The sequence below is a fragment of the Excalfactoria chinensis genome, chromosome Z, assembly GCF_039878825.1.
Source record: "Excalfactoria chinensis isolate bCotChi1 chromosome Z, bCotChi1.hap2, whole genome shotgun sequence".
Classification (NCBI taxonomy): domain Eukaryota; kingdom Metazoa; phylum Chordata; class Aves; order Galliformes; family Phasianidae; genus Excalfactoria; species Excalfactoria chinensis.
The window spans coordinates 24,553,578-24,575,620 of record NC_092857.1 but is presented as its reverse complement, the minus strand read 5'-3'; the positions used below and the strand labels follow the sequence as shown (position 1 = coordinate 24,575,620).

General features: G+C 37.3%; 1 protein-coding gene across 1 annotated transcript; it reads left to right on the top strand.

The window, feature by feature from the left end:
• The first annotated feature begins 1,111 nt into the window (after positions 1–1,111).
• On the top strand, positions 1,112–21,689 carry LOC140264532 (DNA topoisomerase 2-beta-like). The gene is made up of 23 exons (XM_072360385.1): positions 1,112–1,225; positions 1,321–1,435; positions 3,320–3,441; positions 4,236–4,384; positions 4,951–5,182; positions 6,751–6,885; positions 7,362–7,562; positions 8,653–8,848; positions 8,982–9,073; positions 9,719–9,874; positions 10,040–10,123; positions 11,049–11,246; positions 11,799–11,943; positions 12,474–12,642; positions 13,255–13,271; positions 14,218–14,276; positions 15,460–15,493; positions 15,932–16,133; positions 16,629–16,711; positions 18,771–18,881; positions 20,618–20,734; positions 21,212–21,309; positions 21,504–21,689. The coding sequence occupies exons 1-23, from the start codon at positions 1,112–1,114 to the stop codon at positions 21,663–21,665; spliced, it is 2,991 nt and encodes a 996-aa protein (XP_072216486.1). The 3' UTR covers positions 21,666–21,689.
• Positions 21,690–22,043: the final 354 nt, after the last annotated feature.

Sequence of the window (22,043 nt, the reverse complement as noted above, 5' to 3'; positions counted from 1 at the left end):
TTATTGAAAGTTGGGGAGAAAAGAGAAAAATTCTAGCAAATGATTTATAGAGCAAGGATAGTCCCCATCAGGGATCCAGCGGCATCTTGTTGGTCTGCAGGGAGTCAGCAAGTTGGTCAGTGGTATCTCATTTGATATGCAGTTGGTTAGAGGGGTACCTGCTCTTCCTTGGGATCTTATCCTCTCTATTGCATCCTTTCCGTTACCGGGGCAACACCTGTTTGTTGGGGCACTCCCTAGTTAGCAGGGGCCTCGTGTTCTGTTTGTCACAGTGACAGTAGCAGTTGAGGTACTCGCATCTTGCTCGTACTCGCATCTTGCTCGTCAGGAGGAACAGCACATCCATCCTCTTACCACTGAGCTCATGGTAATTAACCATTAACTCCAAAAGCTTGCTGAGCAGGTTCTATCTCAGATGGCTGCCACTGAGCAAGCTTTGAGCCAAAAACTGTTAACATTCTGACTTGTCAAACTGTTGAGCTTTGCTCACAGAGGCAGCCAAGCTGAAGCTGAACAGGGTGATATTACTTTATCCCTTTCTCTTATGCAGGAGAGTGCTTGAAATGATGGTATCTCTGTCTTTTACTCCATCATAAAAAACGTAGTACTTCAATAACTCACTTCTGTAACAGATCAGTCTTTCGGAACATTTTTGTGTCATTTTATAGTGATAAGCTGTTGTTTTAAAGTGATGCCTTGTATTCGTAAGGACTGTCAGCTAGCCTAAATTCTCATTTAGTCTTTATAAATCATCAGTTTTGTTAAGCTGTCAGTGTGAGTTAGAAAAACCTTCTGCGGGAGTGTCCAATAGGTCACAAGCAAGTACTGCTGCATAAATGTAAGCATTAATCACATGGTTTATCTATTTAAATACTGAATACTTGATCAGATAGTTTCCTACCCCAGGTCGCACAGGTAGGTGTCCAGGCGGGTCTTGAATATCTCCAGACTCCACAACCCCCTGGGCAGCCTGGTCCAGTGCTCCGTCACCCTCCCTGTAAAGAAGTTCTTGTGCACATTCGAGCAGAACTTTCTGTGCTCTGTTTTCTGGGTGTTTATACAAACATATCTGTTTATATGTTTATACAAACATATCTACACTTACAATATTATGAAACTGAAATTTTTTCAGGCGTTCAGTAAGAAGAAGATTGATGATCGAAAAGAATGGTTAACAGACTTCATGGAGGACAGTCAACAGGGTTGGCTACATGGCCGTCCTGAAGTGAGTCCTAAACAATAGTAACAAATCTTGTGGATGAGATTTAAATGTAACAATGTGTTTGTATTGAGTGAATAATGTATGTGGGTTTTTTTCAGCCATTTTTATATAGTCCAGAGACAACACATTTGACCTACGATGACATCGTTAACGAGGAGACGATCCCTTTCTCAAATTCAGACAACGAAGGGTCTATTCCCTCCCTTGTTGATGGTAAGCTGACAGTTTATGATGATTTGTTGGAATATTCTCTTTTATTGTTTTTTTAAACTTGTGATTTGGTTTGAAAGCCAATCTATTTAGACAGAGTTTAGAAGACTTCTGTATTTTTGTTGTTGTCATTTATACGCTGAGGACTTGTGACAGTTCTTCTGGGAAGAAGTTTAAACTGATACTTTGTAGCCTTTAAGCTTAACCCTGGACATTACAAGTACTTTGCTTCTACTTAAGCAGTCAGAAAAAGCAAGTCTTTGAAGTGCTTAATAATTACAATTCAAGTTGTCATCTGAATTGAGATAAAAATGAAAGGATGAAATGTATTCTCCCATCGTGTAGCACAAACACTCTTTTAGTGCTTACTGATCCTTCATGCAGTCATCCTATGGTTCTCTAAATCAGATTTACTAACTCATCCTTTGCAATGGTGTATGAAAAGAAGCAGCTCTTACTGCACAGTTTGTGCTTCATGTGTAAAGCTGTCTGCAGGCAGCATGAACAGAAATTTCTGCCTGTATTTTTGTCAGTATAAATATGCTTACGAAGATATGGTAAAAAAGACCTCGAGGTTTCATAAGACAAAAAAGAAAAAGCATTTATCTCCAGTTTCCAACAAACTTTTTATAGCCGTGGTATTCAGCATTCTTGATGCTACAAGCTCACACCAAAATATCTAATGCTGCAAGAGCATTTATCTGTACAGAAGTGTAAGAAAACTAGAAGGGAACCTTTCTATGAGGAACACATGTATTATATTATATTATAGACACATAAATAACATGTATACATAATGCAATCTAATTTCTATGTGTATATGTATATAAGATGTAAACATACATAATTGCTATTCATGTCACTGTTAGCTTTGGGTCTAATTTTGCTTCTGATCATGGATCTCTGAACTGCTCGGAAGGTCAGATTCTGTTCTTCACTATCACAGGTGGTAAACAGCAGGGTGTTCAATTGGCAAATCTCAGAAAAAAATACAGAAAAAGAAAATTTTGACCATCTCTTAACAGTTACAGCTTTCTTATTTCCTGGTGATTTTCCTCTGTGAAGGAAATCCTGTTACTGTCATTATGCTAGACAACATGATACAGACCCATTATTTAAAAATAAATAAAATAATAGATTTTATGTACCTAAATGAAGCGGAGACTGAAGTCATGTCTTTTTTTTTTTTTCAACTTTTGCTCTTACCTAGGTTAGTAATGCGTATTTAAATGCATTTTAGTAGCGTATGTGAGTTGAAACAATGAATAGATGAATAAGCATGTTTTGGTTATCAGTTACAGGTGGTATGCAGAAAAATTATATGGTTCCTTCCACAAAGATAGTGTACTTCAAGTGTACAGGTCCATCAAGTGTACCTAAATGATAAAGATCAAAGAGAATGGTTTCTTAAAACTGTAAAAGATCTAGAAGGGATAGAAATAGCACGTATTTTTATTTTAACAGAAATAGTTAACTTTCAGAGTGCTTTAAAAGAAGTGTAAGCTACAATTACAGTTGTCACTGCTGGATTTGTGTTGATTCTTAGGAAAAAGATTTTGCTTGCTATACTGGAAAGAAACAACTATTAACTTGCAGAGGTACATTTAGGATGAAGTTCTACATCTTAGAATAGTGTTGAGTGCTACTGGCTTAAAGGGTGAAGTTTCCACTCTTTGGGTGACTTTTTGTTATAATAATCATTTCTATTATTATTTCTATTATTTTACAATAATTGAAAAGAATTTATTTTGTTCAAATTACAATTTTCCTCTAAAGTTTAAGCTTCTTTCCAGAGTTTAGAGATGAGAAAAAAGCAAAATCAAGTTGTTTTTTCCTTAGAAACCAATGCTTTTTTATGTGTTGAAAATGGCATCTTCTTCTTACTAGGTTTAAAACCAGGGCAGCGCAAAGTTTTGTTCACTTGCTTTAAGAGGAATGATAAACGTGAAGTAAAGGTTGCTCAGCTGGCTGGTTCTGTTGCTGAAATGTCAGCTTATCACTATGGGGAGGTGAGTACGAAGAGTAGAAAAGCTGTGAGAATTTGTAGCCTGTGTACAATGTTTACTGTATTAAAATTCCGAATCTTTTGACTCAAAGTAGTAATTACAGATTTAATTCTAAAGAGTTTGAGCCAAGCAGTAAATAATTTAAAAAGAAAATGTATTTCCATTCCTTCCAAGTCCTTATGCAAGGTGGTATTACCACGTAGTTTATGGATTATGGAGAAATGGTAAGTAAATAATTCCATAGTAAACTTCTTCCAGATTCTCAATCACAGTAACTATGTGCAATGGAAATTTTTGGTGTTGAGCAAAAAATAGAGTACAGTGTTCTCCAAAACCTGATACAAGATTGAAACAACGGTTATTTCTTACTCTTGTTTATTTGTGTTTATCTGGAATATCAACATGAGTTGCCATATTCATTCTCTTTCCATCCTTTCATCTTTGCCTTTGAATGCAGTGAGATGTAGTTTGTGCAAGAGAAAGCAGGTGCAATCATTTTTTGCCCCTTGAATTACTCCAGAAAAGTGCGTTAAAAAAAATCGAGAATACTTTGGGTTTTTCTAAGCATTGAGTACAAGGACATTTAATTCAGGGAGGCAATGTGGCTATGAAAGAGGGAGCATTATGCTTTGCCAGTAGCTCTAGTAAGAGGCTATATTTCTTCCTCAAGCTGACTTCTTTGAAACTGAGGTCAGGCCAGTCACAGAATTCCTGGGCATTGAAAATCTGCATTATTGACTGATTAGGAAAGAGTGTACTTCTAATGTTTATTTCTGTGAACATGTATTTTCTTGCAGCAAGCATTAATGATGACTATTGTCAACTTGGCTCAGAACTTTGTTGGAAGTAACAATGTTAATCTTCTACAACCTATTGGTCAGTTTGGTACCAGGCTTCATGGTGGAAAGGATGCTGCCAGCTCTCGCTGTATTTTCACTATGCTAAGGTAAAGATATTGTCAACGGTTTAAGCTTTTGAGAAGCTTTATTCCTGAAGTAGTCCTTTCACAACAGTAAAGGATTTTATTTATTTATTTGTATTTTTTTATGTGAAAGGGATAGGAGATTAGTCTATTTTGATAGCTGTTAGTGCTCAAATTTTGCCTTATGTTTGTAAGTGTGGTTTGCCATCTTGAGTTTTCTGCAGAGATTTTCTACGCATAGAACTGCTGTAGAAAATGTAGCTTTCAAGGAATTAAACTTTGAATTATAAAGACTGAAAATGCTGTAGACTTAGGTCTGTGTGCTGTGTGATCATCTGTTAGTGTATTATGTACATGCATAATTGGGAAGGAAGCAGACATCATCTGCTATTAGTATGCCATTCCATTGGGAAGAACTTTGTTTTCTCAGGAGGTGCGACATTACATTGTAATTTCAGCTTCAGAATGGCAAAGAATAGAAGAGATGAAAAAAATAGGTCATATTTGGACACTCTGAGGGTTAAAGCACTTATACATGAAACCAGTGGGACTCCAGTTAAACAGATTTTTATTTTCTTTCTTTTTTAAAGCCCTTTAGCCCGGCTTCTTTTTCCATCAGTGGATGACAACTTGCTGAAATTCCTTTATGATGACAACCAACGTGTAGAGCCTAGATGGTATATTCCCATCATTCCTATGGTTTTAGTAAATGGAGCTGAAGGAATCGGTACTGGATGTGCTTGCAAACTCCCAAACTATGATACCAGAGAGATTGTAAACAACGTCAGACGAATGCTGGATGGCTTAGATCCCCATCCCATGGTAAAAATAATATACACTAGCATTTTATCCATTTGGTAATCAAATCTAATTTTGTGCTTAGGAAATGTAGTCATATACCTCCATGAATGCTTGATTATTGAAGTAGTTGAATTGGTTGAATTGTCTGGTAATTTTGCCTTACTTGACTGTTGGAAAGTGATGTGGAGAAGTTCATCTTGAAGAAAAGAAACAGTGCAATTTGTGGATTTCCAGTTATTTCAGAGGACTTTCTGTTCTCTGTTGACAGTAAGACTTCAAAGTTTCAAGTCCTAAAGATAGTCATTTTGCATGGGAGTAGAGTAGAAAGTTGTGCTGCTATTTCTTATACGAGGTGCAAGTATTTATCTTCAGCCAAATATAAAATTTCCACCGTCTTATCCAAATCTTCAACACATCTGTAAGCATAGGAGAAGGTACTGTCACTGTTCAAGAAAGTCAGCAGCTGCTGAACTGTACGTAGCTTCTGCTCCTTTATTTAAAATTTTACAAGAAGTTCTTGGAAGTGGTGTATATTTCAAAAACACTTTGCACAGTAAGAATACTCGTGTGAACCCAGAACCTTTGTAATCAACAGCTAACGTCATCTATTTAACCTTTACAACTAATTGATAAGTGGGTATTGCTACTTTGTGTTGTCTAAGTCCTAGGGGCAGAAACATCTCTACTTAGATCACATTTCACTGCCTCTGAGAGTGCAATATCAGTTTTCATGACTCAGTGAATTTTCTTTTTCAAATACTTGGGAACAATAATTAGAATTTTTTTAATTAATGCAATCCATTGCCCTTCCCTTAGGACTCTTAGGCCTTCTGTGTAGTCTCAAAGTCAATTGAAGCCTCACTGTGATAGATGGAGGCAGAACTGCCTCTTTTAGTCTCCTTTCTGTATTCTGGTATGTGTTTGTGGCTGCATGGTAAACTGGGTAAGGGAATCAATTCAGTTAAAATAAATAATAACAGTAATTAAAAGTCTGTCACCACATTAGTTGATGTTTAAACTGAATGGGTTCCACTATCTTTGCCAAACAGCACATGAATAAAAAAAGTAAATGACTAGGGAAGGTAGCCCAGCTTCTCCATTTCTTTTAGTGCCGATGTAAACTTAGAGTGAGACTGGGGTATTTATGCACTTTCTGTCCGGTGTTAGCTGTGTTTGCTGTTTTCTGGGAAAAAAAAAAAAAAAAAATCATACAAAAGGAAATCCAAATTAAAAAAAAAATAAAAAATGCCACTTAAATAAAAAAAAAAAAATTCAAAACAAACAGAATCTCACAACCAACAAACCAAAGAAAGACAAATTCCACCTTTCTGGATTCAGCTACATCTTAATTATGTACCTACTCTTTAGGTAATAAGGTAATTGCTTCTGTCACTTGCACATGTGTATCTTTTTGGCTTTTTCTGGTAATGATAAAACCATGACGTAAGATTATTACCAGCATGAGGGGCTGGTTGATGGATTAGCACAGTATAAAGTGATAGCTGTATGGTGCATGGGGAAAAACAAATATCTTCCGTATCTTATTACAAAGTTTCTTAGTATCCCACTGATTTTTATTGCAATTTCAGCTTCCAAACTACAAAAACTTCAGAGGAACCATTCAAGAACTTGGTCAAAACCAGTATGTGGTTAGTGGTGAAATATTTGTGGTGGACAGAAACACTGTAGAAATTACAGAGCTACCTGTAAGAACATGGACCCAGGTAAGTTACAGTAAAGAAAAAAAGCTCTAAATTAAACAGTTTTATCCTACACGCAGGAGAACATTTTAGTCCACTTCTGATCATTTTATGCACTTGGAAAGAAACATGGTTTCATTCTTTTCTTTGCCTTTGTAAAAGAGGGTTCTACTTGTACCATCTCATCTACTGTCTATACTACAAAGAATCACTGCTTCTTCTGCTGAGTTAATACATAATTCCCTTCCCTTCCCCCCCCATCTTTTTATTTATTTATTTATTTTTAAGTAGACTTTCTTGACCTTGTAGAATGGCTCTTATGTTTGTTCTAATCCCAGCTTTCATTTTGCAGGTTGTGTTGGTTTAGTAAATTATCACTGGTTTCAGTTGTGGTACACAAGTTGAAATCTTAGCTTGGTTGTGAGCTTGGTTTAAAGAATGAGGAATCTAAAGAAGTTGAAATAAGTGTTTCTGGTTTTTTGCTATCTTTTTCTTAATAGGTGTACAGAGAACAGGTTCTGGAACCACTGTTGAATGGAACTGAAAAAACTCCAGCATTAATTTGTGACTACAAGGAATACCACACTGATACGACTGTGAAATTTGTTGTGAAGATGACAGAAGAAAAACTTGCAGAGGCAGAAGCTGCTGGATTGCACGAAGTCTTTAAGCTTCAAACAAGTCTTACTTGTGATTCTATGGTAACTTTTTTTCTGTTTGGCTATCAGAATATTTACAGTTGCTTGTTGTAAACTTGAATGTTTTTGTAGTGATTTTGGCATAAATGAACAAGTCTCTTCTTCATATTTGCTGCTGACAAAAAGTAATTGTGAACTGTTTGAATTCAGTTGTCTTGGAGATAATGCACGTCTTTTGACCATGTTGGGCTACTTGAATTTTGAAAGTTCACTGGAATTGTCTAGAATTTTAGTCTTTTTATGGCAGGTACTACTTTCAAACATTATCACGAAGCAAAAATACACACATGTGTGTGTTGTAAATGGCCTTGCTCAATCTATTGTGTAGATTATTTTTGAAAAGCAAATGCACCAGATCAAGGTGACTGTACTTTGCACAGGTTCGAGTAAGTGTAGGGACTACTGCTAGAATCTCTCTGTAAGGCTTGTATTTGTGTAGGAATCAATCTGTCCTGGTGTGAACATGTTAAAAAGTTAGATGCCTGTGTGAGTCCATTATGCATCCACCTACCAAACAGATACTTTAGACAGATGAATTCCCCTAGAGAGGGATTTATTTCTTTCAGCTGACTAGAAAGGGGTGCCCAGGGTGACTAGTCCACCTATAAATGTCTGAACTGGAGGTGTCAGAAGTCAGGCAGAATTGATTTTGCCTGTGAAGTAAAAATGATTTATTTCTTTGTACTTGAAGGATTTCTGAGATGTTTAAAGTGGCAGTTTTCACACTGGAGGTTAGAGATTATAAAAAATACTCTTCAACTGTTATACGATTATTATTATTATTATTATTATTATTATTGTTGTTGTGAATTTAGATAGAATTGTAGTTTCATCTGAATTTTGGTGTCCTCTCCAGGGCTTTCTTTCTTGAAGATATAATCATAAATCTTATGTTAAGTTGACTTGTGACTAAAAATATAATCTATCTAGCTATGTGCTATATAGTCCCAGAGGAAGGTTTGAGCTCTCAGTCTTCAAAATGCTATTCTTCATATAGTGTGCATGTGAGAGCAATAGAAATAAACTCATACAGGAAGATTAAAAATCTTGAGTTATGAAATCTCTTTCAAGCCATATGTTATCTATTTTGTAGGTGCTCTTTGATCATACGGGATGTTTAAAGAAGTATGAAACTGTGCAAGACATTCTGAAGGAGTTCTTTGATTTGCGATTACATTATTATAGTTTACGTAAGGAATGGCTTGTGGGAATGCTGGGTGCTGAATCTACAAAGCTAAACAACCAAGCTCGCTTCATTCTGGAGAAGATACAAGGGAAAATTGCCATAGGTGAGTTACACTCTCTAAAATAGAACCAGGGAGAAATCTGGAAGTGATTTAAATGTCGTAAAATGTATTTGTATGTAAGACATTGACTTTCACAACACCGATTACTGACTTTGGTTTTTTGTTTGTATTGTAGAGAATAGATCAAAAAGAGACTTGATTCAAATGTTGGCTCAGAGGGGCTATGAATCCGATCCAGTTAAAGCTTGGAAAGAAGCACAGGAAAAGGTGAGGATCAGAAATCTCTGGATACATTTGATGCTGTTGTTATAAATGATATTCATTTATCAAGATGTTTGGTTTTGTAGTAGTCTGATTAATTTATGACACAACACTTTAACAAGATTAATCATTACTACTTTTTATTGGCTTTCATTCTTACAAATACGAATTTACATACAAATATTGCTGCATAATGGTGGTATTCCACATAGATAATTCTAAGAAGACAACTAGATGATATAAAGGTTGAGAATGAGAAGTTCATACATTCAGGGTTTTTATAGCACTTTGTATACTGCTATACAAAACTGTACTCGTTTCTAAAGAAACAGATGTACGTGCATGTCCAGAGAGCAAAGATCTTCATCCTGTGTGAGATAGCTAGGAAAATACAAGTTTCTGTAGCCAGTGGGATACGGTGCGTATTGCTAATGTTAGGTTCAGCTTTGTATTCTGACATCAATGACTAAACAGTCCAGCCATAAGAAATGACAGGAACATGGCTTTTTGGAAAAGACAAGAAAAAATTCCTTGTTACTGAATGCACGAGGAAACACCTTAGTAATCCATCAGGGTATTTTGGGGAATTGCTGCTGTTCATTTACAGAGCTAAGATTATTCATCTGTCTAATTCTGAATATTTCACTTTAGGCAGCAGAAGAGGAGGACCCACAAAACCCAAATGCTGATGCTTCCTCTGCTTCTGGATCGACTTCTGGCCCTGATTTTAACTATATCTTAGACATGTCTCTGTGGTCTCTCACAAAAGAGAAAGTGGAAGAGCTCATTAAGCACAGAGATTCAAAGGTTGGTACACTGTGAGAGGCTTCTTTTGAAATGATTTAATAATTACGGATGTGCCCAATTGTGAATGTTCAGTTCAGACAGTATTTACTAAGTTACTTGTAACTTATGATTCAGCCAACTCATAACGTAAAAACTTATATTTTATATGCTACTTTCACATTTTAGGAGAGAGAACTAAATGACCTGAAAAGGAAATCTGCCTCAGATCTCTGGAAAGAAGACTTAGCAGCTTTTGTCGAAGAGCTTGAAGTATGTTTTACAAATCTTTCTAAAAATAGATATTAAAAATAAGCAAAAACAAAACAAAACAAAAACCAAACCAAAACAAAAAGCAGATTGCTCTCCAAATATAGGGGCAAGTGGGAAATCTGTTTTGTTCTCAGGGATTCTTTCTTGTATTTGTACAGTACAGTGCTTTTCCCAAGTCTGTGAAAGAAAAACTACCAGGAACAAATTGGTTTTCAAATGTCAAAAAAACTGGGAGTAGTAACTAGCAATTCTAAGTGAGGAAGCATTATCAAATGTAAAGCCACAAATTTGGGAACAAAGCATGTAGACCAGAAGTGCTAGACAAAAGGCTTTTACCTTGCCTCATTAGTATCTCTGGCAAAAAGGTAAAGGCGTATTGATGATTGCTGAGCCTCAGCCTTCAGTGTTTCCTGAAAATGGCTGATGTAATCTTTTGAAGTAACACAGGATAATCCAAATAAGATGTTTATTTCTCTGCACCTTCATGGTGCAGATGCAATTGGAAGTATTCTGTGCTGAAACCTCAACTTCTGTAATAAAAAACTGGAAAGGACTGGAAAATGTGCCTTATAAAACTTAATCTAAAAGCTCACTGCTTGCTTTAAACACCGAAGGACTGAAAAGTTATATCAGTACCTGGAGATACACGTGAGGAAGAGGAACTTGATGAAAGAAAGATATTCCAGAGTGTCCAAAAGTTTTCATTTGTTTGGGCTTGAAAAAAAGCGTAGCTTTTAACCACATGAAGTAGGGAAGAATTTACCAAGATTAAGTGATTGATTTTCCATTAGTAAAAGGTGCGCTATAATTCAGCTGACAATTAAGGGCAGTCTTCTACTCCATGTTAAAAAAGACTGAAAAAGCACCATGTTTTGCCTTTACTGAAAATGAACATGTTTCCCTCTCGCCCCTGGTTTTTTGTTAGAAAGTAGAAGCACAGGAAAGAGATGACATTCTGGCTGGCATGATTGGCAAGCCAATAAAAGGTGAAGTTGGTAAACCCAAGATGAAGAAGCTTCAGTTGGAAGAGACCATGCCATCACCATTTGGGAGAAGAATAGTTCCACAGATTACATCTGCCATGAAAGCTGATGCCAGTAGGAAATTGCTGAAAAGGCAAAAGGTAAACTAACTGTTGCTATAGTTACATTCTTTAACTGCTATATTTTTCCGTGCTGATAATGCAAATCCAAAGACTAGATCCCACTAGACCCCATTAGTACTGTATGTACGTATGATGTTTTTCTAACTTAATGTGTAAAGAAATTAATGCTGGACTTATTTTATATTTGAAAGCCTATTATGACTACTTATTGCTGGAGTGTTTTTGTTGCTTTTTTTCCCCTTCCAATACTATTAAAATTGGCAATATAATAGTCTACTTTAATTTATTCTCTTCTAAAAATTGTATTGCAGTTTATCACAGTATCACAGTATCGTGCGAGTTGGAAGGGACCTTAGAGATCATCGAGTCCAACTCCTGGGATTTGAGCCCTCTAGTGTAGCAGAGCGGCAGTTCTACCACTTGCGCCACAGGGGGGATTCAAACCCAGGCCTCCAGTGTTGCAAGCGGCGGTTCTAACACTGTGCACCACCGGTTGTTATTTATTTATAATATTTATTGTTGGAATATAAAGGTATAATTTTATTTTGACCAACTTGTTAATATTTTTAGGGTGATGCTGATGCTGTAGCAATAAAAATGGAATTTGATGAAGAATTTGGTGGTGCGCAAGCTGACGGTGGTGGGGATGACTCGGTGAATACAGCAGCCCCAGCAGATAAAATCGTTAAAGTGAAGAGAGAGAAGGAGGAGCCTGGTGAGATATCCTTACGCAGTCATCATTAAGCTTGAATGAGTACTAATTTTGCATTAATCGTATTTTTAACACATTATGAGAAGGGAAATATACCACAATGAGTATTTCATCTGATTTCTTCCTTAAAGAGATATGCAGAAATACTTCCAAACACTTCTGTATTACTTTCAGCATACATGGAAATTAAAAGCAGAGGTATTCAATGCTCAAGTTAAACATGTGGACACGTCTATTATGATTCTCTAGTTGTAGTAACTGACTGAAATTTCTGTAGAGTATTCTGCTTCTCTTGAGATGGGGATCTTCTGCTTTCTACATATGAGTTTGAGGGGGAGGGATCTAAATCGTTGAATATGTGAGTAGAAAAAAAATCGATATTTTTTTACATAATTAGATTGTGTACAAATGAAAATATATGACGTGTATGATCTCTGCCACTTTTATTTATGTGGTAACGTAACTATACTGAAGTATGTAAAAATGTATTTTTCTTTTAGCTGAGAGGCCCAAGTATACATTTGACTTGTCAGAAGAAGAAGATGATGCCGATGATGATGCCAACAATATCAATGATTTAGATGAGCTGAAAGTAAAAGTTTCTCCACCTATAAATGACAGAGAGAAGGAGTTCGTTCTCTCAGACAGTTCAGAAGAAGATGAATATGACTTCCCTCCATTCAAAATAAAGCCATCTCCAGAGTAAGTACTGTAACTCAGCAGTATATATTTTTAGATAATTTTTTTTTGAATACAGAAACCTCTAAAGAAAACTGACAGAATATTAATTATTAATCTTCACATAAGATGTAAAATAAAATGTATATGTTTCTGGGGAGGAATGAAAGTGTATATTATCATCTCACCATTGCAACTGACTTGGGCAGGGAAGACATGGCTCACCGAATTGTGATAGAGTGTCAGTAATGTCATCTGTTAATCGTATTTAGTAAAAATTTCTGTTTTCCTTCTTGTACCAACAGGTATACAGACTTATTGATAAACATGTAGTGCTGTCAATTTAAGATGGTTACGATGCATGACAGGATAGGGATTTTATTAAGGATTTGTCTGTTGAAGTGCTAGATACGTGTTAGAATGTAAAACAATAATTTAATCTCTTATGGATGCTATAATGTCTGCATATTTTAATATGGAGTTAATGCAATTAATGCAATTTCTTCTTGTGTCTGGAAGTAGAAAAATGTCTCAAGAGAAGAAAAATCAAGACTTTGGGAACATTTTCTCATTGCCATCCTACTCTTGGAAGACAGATGATGGTGAGCTTGATTTCACTGATCTGATTACCATTAGCAGTTTTTACAGAATACGTACGGGGTTTTATGTCATAAATAGAAACTTAACGCAGTAGTCTTAAGAGTAATGGTATTGAGATTTATGCAGGGGAAAAGAAATAAGAGGTTCTGATCCTTAGAGGAACATGGCTTGTATTGTAGGCACATGGTACACACATAGCCTAGCTGTAGTATCAGAAAGGTGTATCTGTGAAAGGTCTATCTGCTGCAGATAACTTGCATTTTATTCTCTTCACTGTGATGTTTATGAAAAAGCCCTTAGTGACCAGACCAAGAGTTGCTGTGAAAGATTTTGTAACTTGATCCAGAAATCTTTCACCTTATCCAAAATACTAGAGTAGAAATTAATAAAAATAGGAGAGAAGAGGTTTTTGCTAATATCCAAACTGAACCTCCTCTGGTGCGTCTTGAAGCCATTCCCTGTCATCCAGTCTCTAGTTACCTGGGAGAGGAGGCCAGCCCCCACCTCGCCACAACCTCCTTTCACGCAGTTGTAAAGAGTGATCAGATCACCCATGAGCCTCCTCTTCTGCAGACTGAACAATCCCAGTTCTCTCAACCATAAGATGTGTGCCCCAGTCTCCTCACAGCTTTGTTGTCCTTCTCTGGACATGCTTCAGGGCCTGGATTCTTTCATGTAGTGAAAGACTAAAAACTGAACATGGTGTTCAAGATACGGTCTGGCCAGAGCTGAGTACAGAGGGACAGGGGGATCACCTCCCTGCTCCTGCTGGTCGCACTACTTCTGATGTTTGGTAGCAGTTTAAATTATGTGCCTCTATTCTTCTAGACTCAAACAAGACTTTTTTTTTTTTTTTTCCTCAAATTCTTTTATAATCTGAGGCAGGCCCTGCTGAGTGACTTCCCCTTGCATTTATTTATGTAACGTAACTATACTGAAGTATGTAAAAATGTATTTTCCTTTTAGCTGAGAGGCCCAAGTATACATTTGACTTGTCAGAAGAAGAAGATGATGCCGATGATGATGCCAACAATAAGAATGATTTAGATGAGCTAAAAGTAAAAGTTTCTCCACCTATAAATGACAGAGAGAAGGAGTTCGTTCTCTCAGACAGTTCAGAAGAAGATGAATATGACTTCCCTCCATTCATAATAAAGCCATCTCCAGAGTAAGTACTGTAACTCAGCAGTATATATTTTTAGATAATTTTTTTTGGAATACAGAAACCTCTAAAGAAAACTGACAGAATATTAATTATTAATCTTCACATAAGATGTAAAATAAAATGTATATGTTTCTGGGGAGGAATGAAAGTGTATATTATCATCTCACCATTGCAACTGACTTGGGCAGGGAAGACATGGCTCACCGAATTGTGATAGAGTGTCAGTAATGTCATCTGTTAATCGTATTTAGTAAAAATTTCTGTTTTCCTTCTTGTACCAACAGGTATACAGACTTATTGATAAATATGTAGTGCTGTCAATTTAAGATGGTTACGATGCATGACAGGATAGGGATTTTATTAAGGATTTGTCTGTTGAAGTGCTAGATACGTGTTAGAATGCAAAACAATAATTTAAGCTCTTATGGATGCTATAATGTCTGCATATTTTAATATGGAGTTAATGCAATTAATGCAATTTCTTCTTGTGTCTGGAAGTAGAAAAATGTCTCAAGAGAAGAAAAATCAAGACTTTGGGAACATTTTCTCATTGCCATCCTACTCTCGGAAGACAGATGATGGTGAGCTTGATTTCACTGATCTGATTACCATTAGCAGTTTTTACAGAATACGTACGGGGTTTTATGTCATAAATAGAAACTTAACGCAGTAGTCTTAAGAGTAATGACATTGAGATTTATGCAGGGGAAAAGAAATAAGAGGTTCTGATCCTTAGAGGAACATGGCTTGTATTGTAGGCACATGGTACACACATAGCCTAGCTGTAGTATCAGAAAGGTGTATCTGTGAAAGGTCTATCTGCTGCAGATAACTTGCATTTTATTCTCTTCACTGTGATGTTTATGAAAAAGCCCTTAGTGACAAGACCAAGAGTTGCTGTGAAAGATTTTGTAACTTGATCCAGAAATCTTTCACCTTATCCAAAATACTAGAGTAGAAATTAATAAAAATAGAAGAGAAGAGGTTTTTGCTAATATCCAAACTGAACCTCCTCTGGTGCATCTTGAAGCCATTCCCTGTCATCCAGTCTCTAGTTACCTGGGAGAGGAGGCCAGCCCCCACCTCGCCACAACCTCCTTTCACGCAGTTGTAAAGAGTGATCAGATCACCCATGAGCCTCCTCTTCTGCAGACTGAACAATCCCAGTTCTCTCAACCATAAGATGTGTGCCCCAGTCTCCTCACAGCTTTGTTGTCCTTCTCTGGACATGCTTCAGGGCCTGGATTCTTTCATGTAGTGAAAGACTAAAAACTGAACATGGTGTTCAAGATACGGTCTGGCCAGAGCTGAGTACAGAGGGACAGGGGGATCACCTCCCTGCTCCTGCTGGTCGCACTACTTCTGATGTTTGGTAGCAGTTTAAATTATGTGCCTCTATTCTTCTAGACTCAAACAAGACTTTTTTTTTTTTTTTTCCTCAAGTTCTTTTATAATCTGAGGCAGGCCCTGCTGAGTGACTTCCCCTTGCATTTATTTATGTGGTAACGTAACTATACTGAAGTATGTAAAAATGTATTTTCCTTTTAGCTGAGAGGCCCAAGTATACATTTGACTTGTCAGAAGAAGAAGATGATGCCGATGATGATGCCAACAATAAGAATGATTTAGATGAGCTAAAAGTAAAAGTTTCTCCACCTATAAATGACAGAGAGAAGGAGTTCGTTCTCTCAGACAGTTCAGAAGAAGATGAATATGACTTCCCTCCATTCATAATAAAGCCATCTCCAGAGTAAGTACTGTAACTCAGCAGTATATATTTTTAGATAATTTTTTTTGGAATACAGAAACCTCTAAAGAAAACTGACAGAATATTAATTATTAATCTTCACATAAGATGTAAAATAAAATGTATATGTTTCTGGGGAGGAATGAAAGTGTATATTATCATCTCACCATTGCAACTGACTTGGGCAGGGAAGACATGGCTCACCGAATTGTGATAGAGTGTCAGTAATGTCATCTGTTAATCGTATTTAGTAAAAATTTCTGTTTTCCTTCTTGTACCAACAGGTATACAGACTTATTGATAAATATGTAGTGCTGTCAATTTAAGATGGTTACGATGCATGACAGGATAGGGATTTTATTAAGGATTTGTCTGTTGAAGTGCTAGATACGTGTTAGAATGTAAAACAATAATTTAATCTCTTATGGATGCTATAATGTCTGCATATTTTAATATGGAGTTAATGCAATTAATGCAATTTCTTCTTGTGTCTGGAAGTAGAAAAATGTCTCAAGAGAAGAAAAATCAAGACTTTGGGAACATTTTCTCATTGCCATCCTACTCTCGGAAGACAGATGATGGTGAGCTTGATTTCACTGATCTGATTACCATTAGCAGTTTTTACAGAATACGTACGGGGTTTTATGTCATAAATAGAAACTTAACGCAGTAGTCTTAAGAGTAATGACATTGAGATTTATGCAGGGGAAAAGAAATAAGAGGTTCTGATCCTTAGAGGAACATGGCTTGTATTGTAGGCACATGGTACACACATAGCCTAGCTGTAGTATCAGAAAGGTGTATCTGTGAAAGGTCTATCTGCTGCAGATAACTTGCATTTTATTCTCTTCACTGTGATGTTTATGAAAAAGCCCTTAGTGACAAGACCAAGAGTTGCTGTGAAAGATTTTGTAACTTGATCCAGAAATCTTTCACCTTATCCAAAATACTAGAGTAGAAATTAATAAAAATAGAAGAGAAGAGGTTTTTGCTAATATCCAAACTGAACCTCCTCTGGTGCATCTTGAAGCCATTCCCTGTCATCCAGTCTCTAGTTACCTGGGAGAGGAGGCCAGCCCCCACCTCGCCACAACCTCCTTTCACGCAGTTGTAAAGAGTGATCAGATCACCCATGAGCCTCCTCTTCTGCAGACTGAACAATCCCAGTTCTCTCAACCATAAGATGTGTGCCCCAGTCTCCTCACAGCTTTGTTGTCCTTCTCTGGACATGCTTCAGGGCCTGGATTCTTTCATGTAGTGAAAGACTAAAAACTGAACATGGTGTTCAAGATACGGTCTGGCCAGAGCTGAGTACAGAGGGACAGGGGGATCACCTCCCTGCTCCTGCTGGTCGCACTACTTCTGATGTTTGGTAGCAGTTTAAATTATGTGCCTCTGTTCTTCTAGACTCAAACAAGACTTTTTTTTTTTTTTTTCCTCAAATTCTTTTATAATCTGAGGCAGGCCCTGCTGAGTGACTTCCCCTTGCATTTATTTATGTGGTAACATAACTATACTGAAGTATGTAAAAATGTATTTTCCTTTTAGCTGAGAGGCCCAAGTATACATTTGACTTGTCAGAAGAAGAAGATGATGCCGATGATGATGCCAACAATAAGAATGATTTAGATGAGCTAAAAGTAAAAGTTTCTCCACCTATAAATGACAGAGAGAAGGAGTTCGTTCTCTCAGACAGTTCAGAAGAAGATGAATATGACTTCCCTCCATTCATAATAAAGCCATCTCCAGAGTAAGTACTGTAACTCAGCAGTATATATTTTTAGATAATTTTTTTTTGAATACAGAAACCTCTAAAGAAAACTGACAGAATATTAATTATTAATCTTCACATAAGATGTAAAATAAAATGTATATGTTTCTGGGGAGGAATGAAAGTGTATATTATCATCTCACCATTGCAACTGACTTGGGCAGGGAAGACATGGCTCACCGAATTGTGATAGAGTGTCAGTAATGTCATCTGTTAATCGTATTTAGTAAAAATTTCTGTTTTCCTTCTTGTACCAACAGGTATACAGACTTATTGATAAATAAGTAGTGCTGTCAATTTAAGATGGTTACGATGCATGACAGGATAGGGATTTTATTAAGGATTTGTCTGTTGAAGTGCTAGATACGTGTTAGAATGTAAAACAATAATTTAATCTCTTATGGATGCTATAATGTCTGCATATTTTAATATGGAGTTAATGCAATTAATGCAATTTCTTCTTGTGTCTGGAAGTAGACAAATGTCTCAAGAGAAGAAAAATCAAGACTTTGGGAACATTTTCTCATTGCCATCCTACTCTCGGAAGACAGATGATGGTGAGCTTGATTTCACTGATCTGATTACCATTAGCTGTTTTTACAGAATACGTACGGGGTTTTATGTCATAAATAGAAACTTAACGCAGTAGTCTTAAGAGTAATGACATTGAGATTTATGCAGGGGAAAAGAAATAAGAGGTTCTGATCCTTAGAGGAACATGGCTTGTATTGTAGGCACACGGTACACACATAGCCTAGCTGTAGTATCAGAAAGGTGTATCTGTGAGATTGATCTTGACTGTAAGCGATCAGGATGATTTAAAATATGCAGTGAACAAATCTTATTCTGAACATACTCTGTGGTTATAGATACAACAAAATTGGACAGTGACGAGGAGGATTCTACTCCTGTTTTCTCATCACCTTTCGCCTCAAAAGAAACAGAGAAAATTCTAAGTAAAACAGTAGCTGCTAAAAAAGGTAAGTGTAGGATTACAATGTAAATCAAGTTTTTTCAAGTTCTTCACTTCCATTCACTTCACAGCATTCAACAGTTTTCATCATCTCTCCTTTGCCCAAACTGTACATGATCACCATTTCTTTGACAGTGTAGTGATAACTTAATAGCTTAGTTATTACTCAGCTGGTATTCTTTTAGTCATGTCCTTAGTTCTGTGTTCATGCAATGTTCCATCCACTCACCTTCTGGTGAGTGCCTCACAGGGGAATGTCTATTGTGTAGCTGAAGCAATTACTACAAACAGTCGTACGTGGGGTTTTTTGTGACTTCAGAGTTTGAATTTTGGAGGACAGGAAGCTGATACTGAAGGACTGCTTGTTCTGTCTCGTTACCTGTATGGCCACATTCCTTTCTCAGTCCAGGGACAATAAAGGAATAGTTAGGAGTTAAATTTCTTCTCAGACCTTGATCAATTTGATATGAAATTTTCTGATCTCTGGCATCAACTGACTCTGACTTGCTTTATGCTAATATAGTTCTTTTGTCTTCTAATTGCGATATCTATAGAGACCTATTTGTTGTTTTCAAATATGGTTCCCGAGTTCCGACCTAAGTATCAGTTCTTCACTCTCAAGATCTATCTAAAAGGCTGCCGGAGCCTCTCCTTGATGCCAAAGAGAGCTTTATTTTTAATATTAGCAGGCCATGATACTTGGACTACTTAGTAGGTATCATCCATCACACAAAGCAGTACACTGATTCTCCAGCAGGGAGCAGTTAAAGGCAACGCTGCCAAAAAGATTCTGGAGACACTCATCTGTCTGAAGACATTCCCTTAGCAGTATCACAGATGAAAGCTTGAGTACTCACCAGTGTTCACATTCCTGCTATGTGGAGCTTTTTACATGCTCCTTATCTTTAAGGTATTCAGGGCTGACAGATTACACATAGGTCAGTAGCGAAGCAGAGGGTTTTGTTAAAGGCTGGATTGTCTTCCAACATGTGGAGTGCATTACTTCTCCGTGGTGTGAATGTATGAGGGCTGCTCCGAGACCAATGCCTCCTGTTTTATTACGTTGGCCCGCGATATCAGAGGTGGATGGTGGTGGTGTGGCAGCCGAGGTTGAACCTTCCCAGCAGTATTCCATTCCATTTCATTGCAATGTAACAGATGGCAGCAAAGGGGCAGTCTGACAAAACGGTGTCTGATGTGGAAGTGCAGGTGAAGCAAAGGGGTGGAAATGAATTCTTCTATGTGGAAAAATTGCACCCATTGACATTAATCAACACTTGCTGAATGTTTAAAACAGTGATCACAGTGAGGCAGTGAGGGGTTCGTTTCAGCAGTGCTGACAGTGACAGTAGGTCACCTCTGCTGGGGCAGATTTTTACCAGCACAGCTCTTGTTCATCGACGGTGAAAAGGCATAGATAATAAAAACACTATTGAATGGTGTTATTGAGCTCTTTGTATTCATTGTAATTTCCATGAGAATGAATAGGAGGCATTGCTTTCGGAGCAATACAAGTACTGTATTATAAAGATGGCAAGACAGGTTGTGTAGCAGTAATAGAAATTCAGTAAGGATTCCTGTTTATTTTTCACAGTTCTAACATAAAAGTTGAAGTATGTTTTCCTCAAGTGTAGGAGGCTCATCTCGTTTTAACATCTGCCATTTATTCTGTAATTTATTAAAATTTGATATTTCTATGCAATATGTGAATGTAACACATTCGGTATCTCTGACTTCTAACAGCAAAAGTAGATGTACCACCTAAACCTAAAAGGGCTCCCAAGGCCAAGAAGATGGAAACTGTAAGTTCTGACTCGGATTTGGAATTTGGCATTCCAAAGAAGACTGCGGCACCCAAAGGTAGTAATTTAGATGTGGTGTCGATTAGCATCACACGATGTCTGTGCTCTCTGTAACACAGGTTCAAGATTATATTTCAAGGGAAGCAGAGATAGTCTCTAAAAGAACCACACTGATTTATTAGTAAATGAATCATCGGCAGATTACTCAGCCCTGAGCTTGTTCTATGACAGAAAGTGTTCACTGGTGTTTCTTGGCAGTCAGTGCTGTGAACTTCTTAAGTGACCTTCGCTGTTGGGAATTTAATGACTCCAAACCCCATGAGAGAATGGTAACTCCAGAGGAAGTATGAAAGAGAGAGATAAAACTGAGAAAATCAACTGTTATGTTGTATTTTCTGCCTATTGAGAAGAAGCTTGAGCTGTAAACTGAATTTCAACTTTACACACAGACGTGATAAGATGTAACAATATCACTGCTGTTTTTTCCAGCGTGCTGAACTCTGATGTTTTATTGAAATTATGTTCTCTCACCTAGGAAAAGGGAGAGGGGCAAAGAAAAGGAAAGCATCTGGCTCAGAAAATGAAGGTGATTACAACCCTGGGAAGAAGGCACCTGAATCAACACCGTGCAAGGTCAGTCCTCTCATGGTCCTTTCCACTTTTCACTTCAGTAAAAGATGCATGTTCTTATGGCGGGGTGCTGATGTAGTAACCGGGGTGTAGCTGTGATTATGTTAGAGCTGTTAGAGAAGAGTTGCTTCAGGACTGAATGTCACGATGCAAAACGCACAGAGCTTCACAAAGGATTTGTCTTTTGTTTTCCAAAGAAACCCAAGAAGGCCGCTTTCGACCAGGATTCTGATGTGGAAATCTTCCAGTCAGGCTTTGCCTCCGAAACTGCCCCGAAGCCCCGGACAGGTTGGGCTAGCAAAGAAGTGAAGTATTTTGCAGAGTCCGATGAAGATGATGATTTTGGTATGTTTAATTAAGTGCCCAAAGAGCACACAACTGTTTTCCAGCGACTATCTTGTGTTGTCCTTTTGGTCCCTTCTGTCGCAAACTTCTGGACATTTGACTTATCTTATGTGACAAATGTAATTGATGGGTTTTATTCTTGTGTGTGGGCATTTTAACATTCTGTGCTTACACCAACAGCTTTGTGCTCTTTTTTACTCATTGAAATGTCATGTATTTGTCGGACTGGCTTGTAGAGATGTTCTAGACAGCGGTGCTAAAGCACATTTTAATTGTCATGGTTGCAAACAGCAAACCTGCTTTTTGAAATAAAGTTTAAACATTAAAAAATGGAAAACTCTCCGTCTTGTGTGTGTGTAATGTTGGGGCGGAGGGACCGACTGCCACACGGG

Excerpts from the sequence above, each read along its gene's own strand:
- LOC140264532 (XM_072360385.1), top strand. The coding sequence starts at position 1,112 with ATGAAACTGAAATTTTTTCAGGCGTTCAGTAAGAAGAAGATTGATGAT. Across the intron at positions 8,849-8,981 it reads ACAAGGGAAAATTGCCATAG|AGAATAGATCAAAAAGAGAC; the intron begins GTGAGTTACACT and ends TTTGTATTGTAG. Across the intron at positions 10,124-11,048 it reads CTTTTGTCGAAGAGCTTGAA|AAAGTAGAAGCACAGGAAAG; the intron begins GTATGTTTTACA and ends GTTTTTTGTTAG.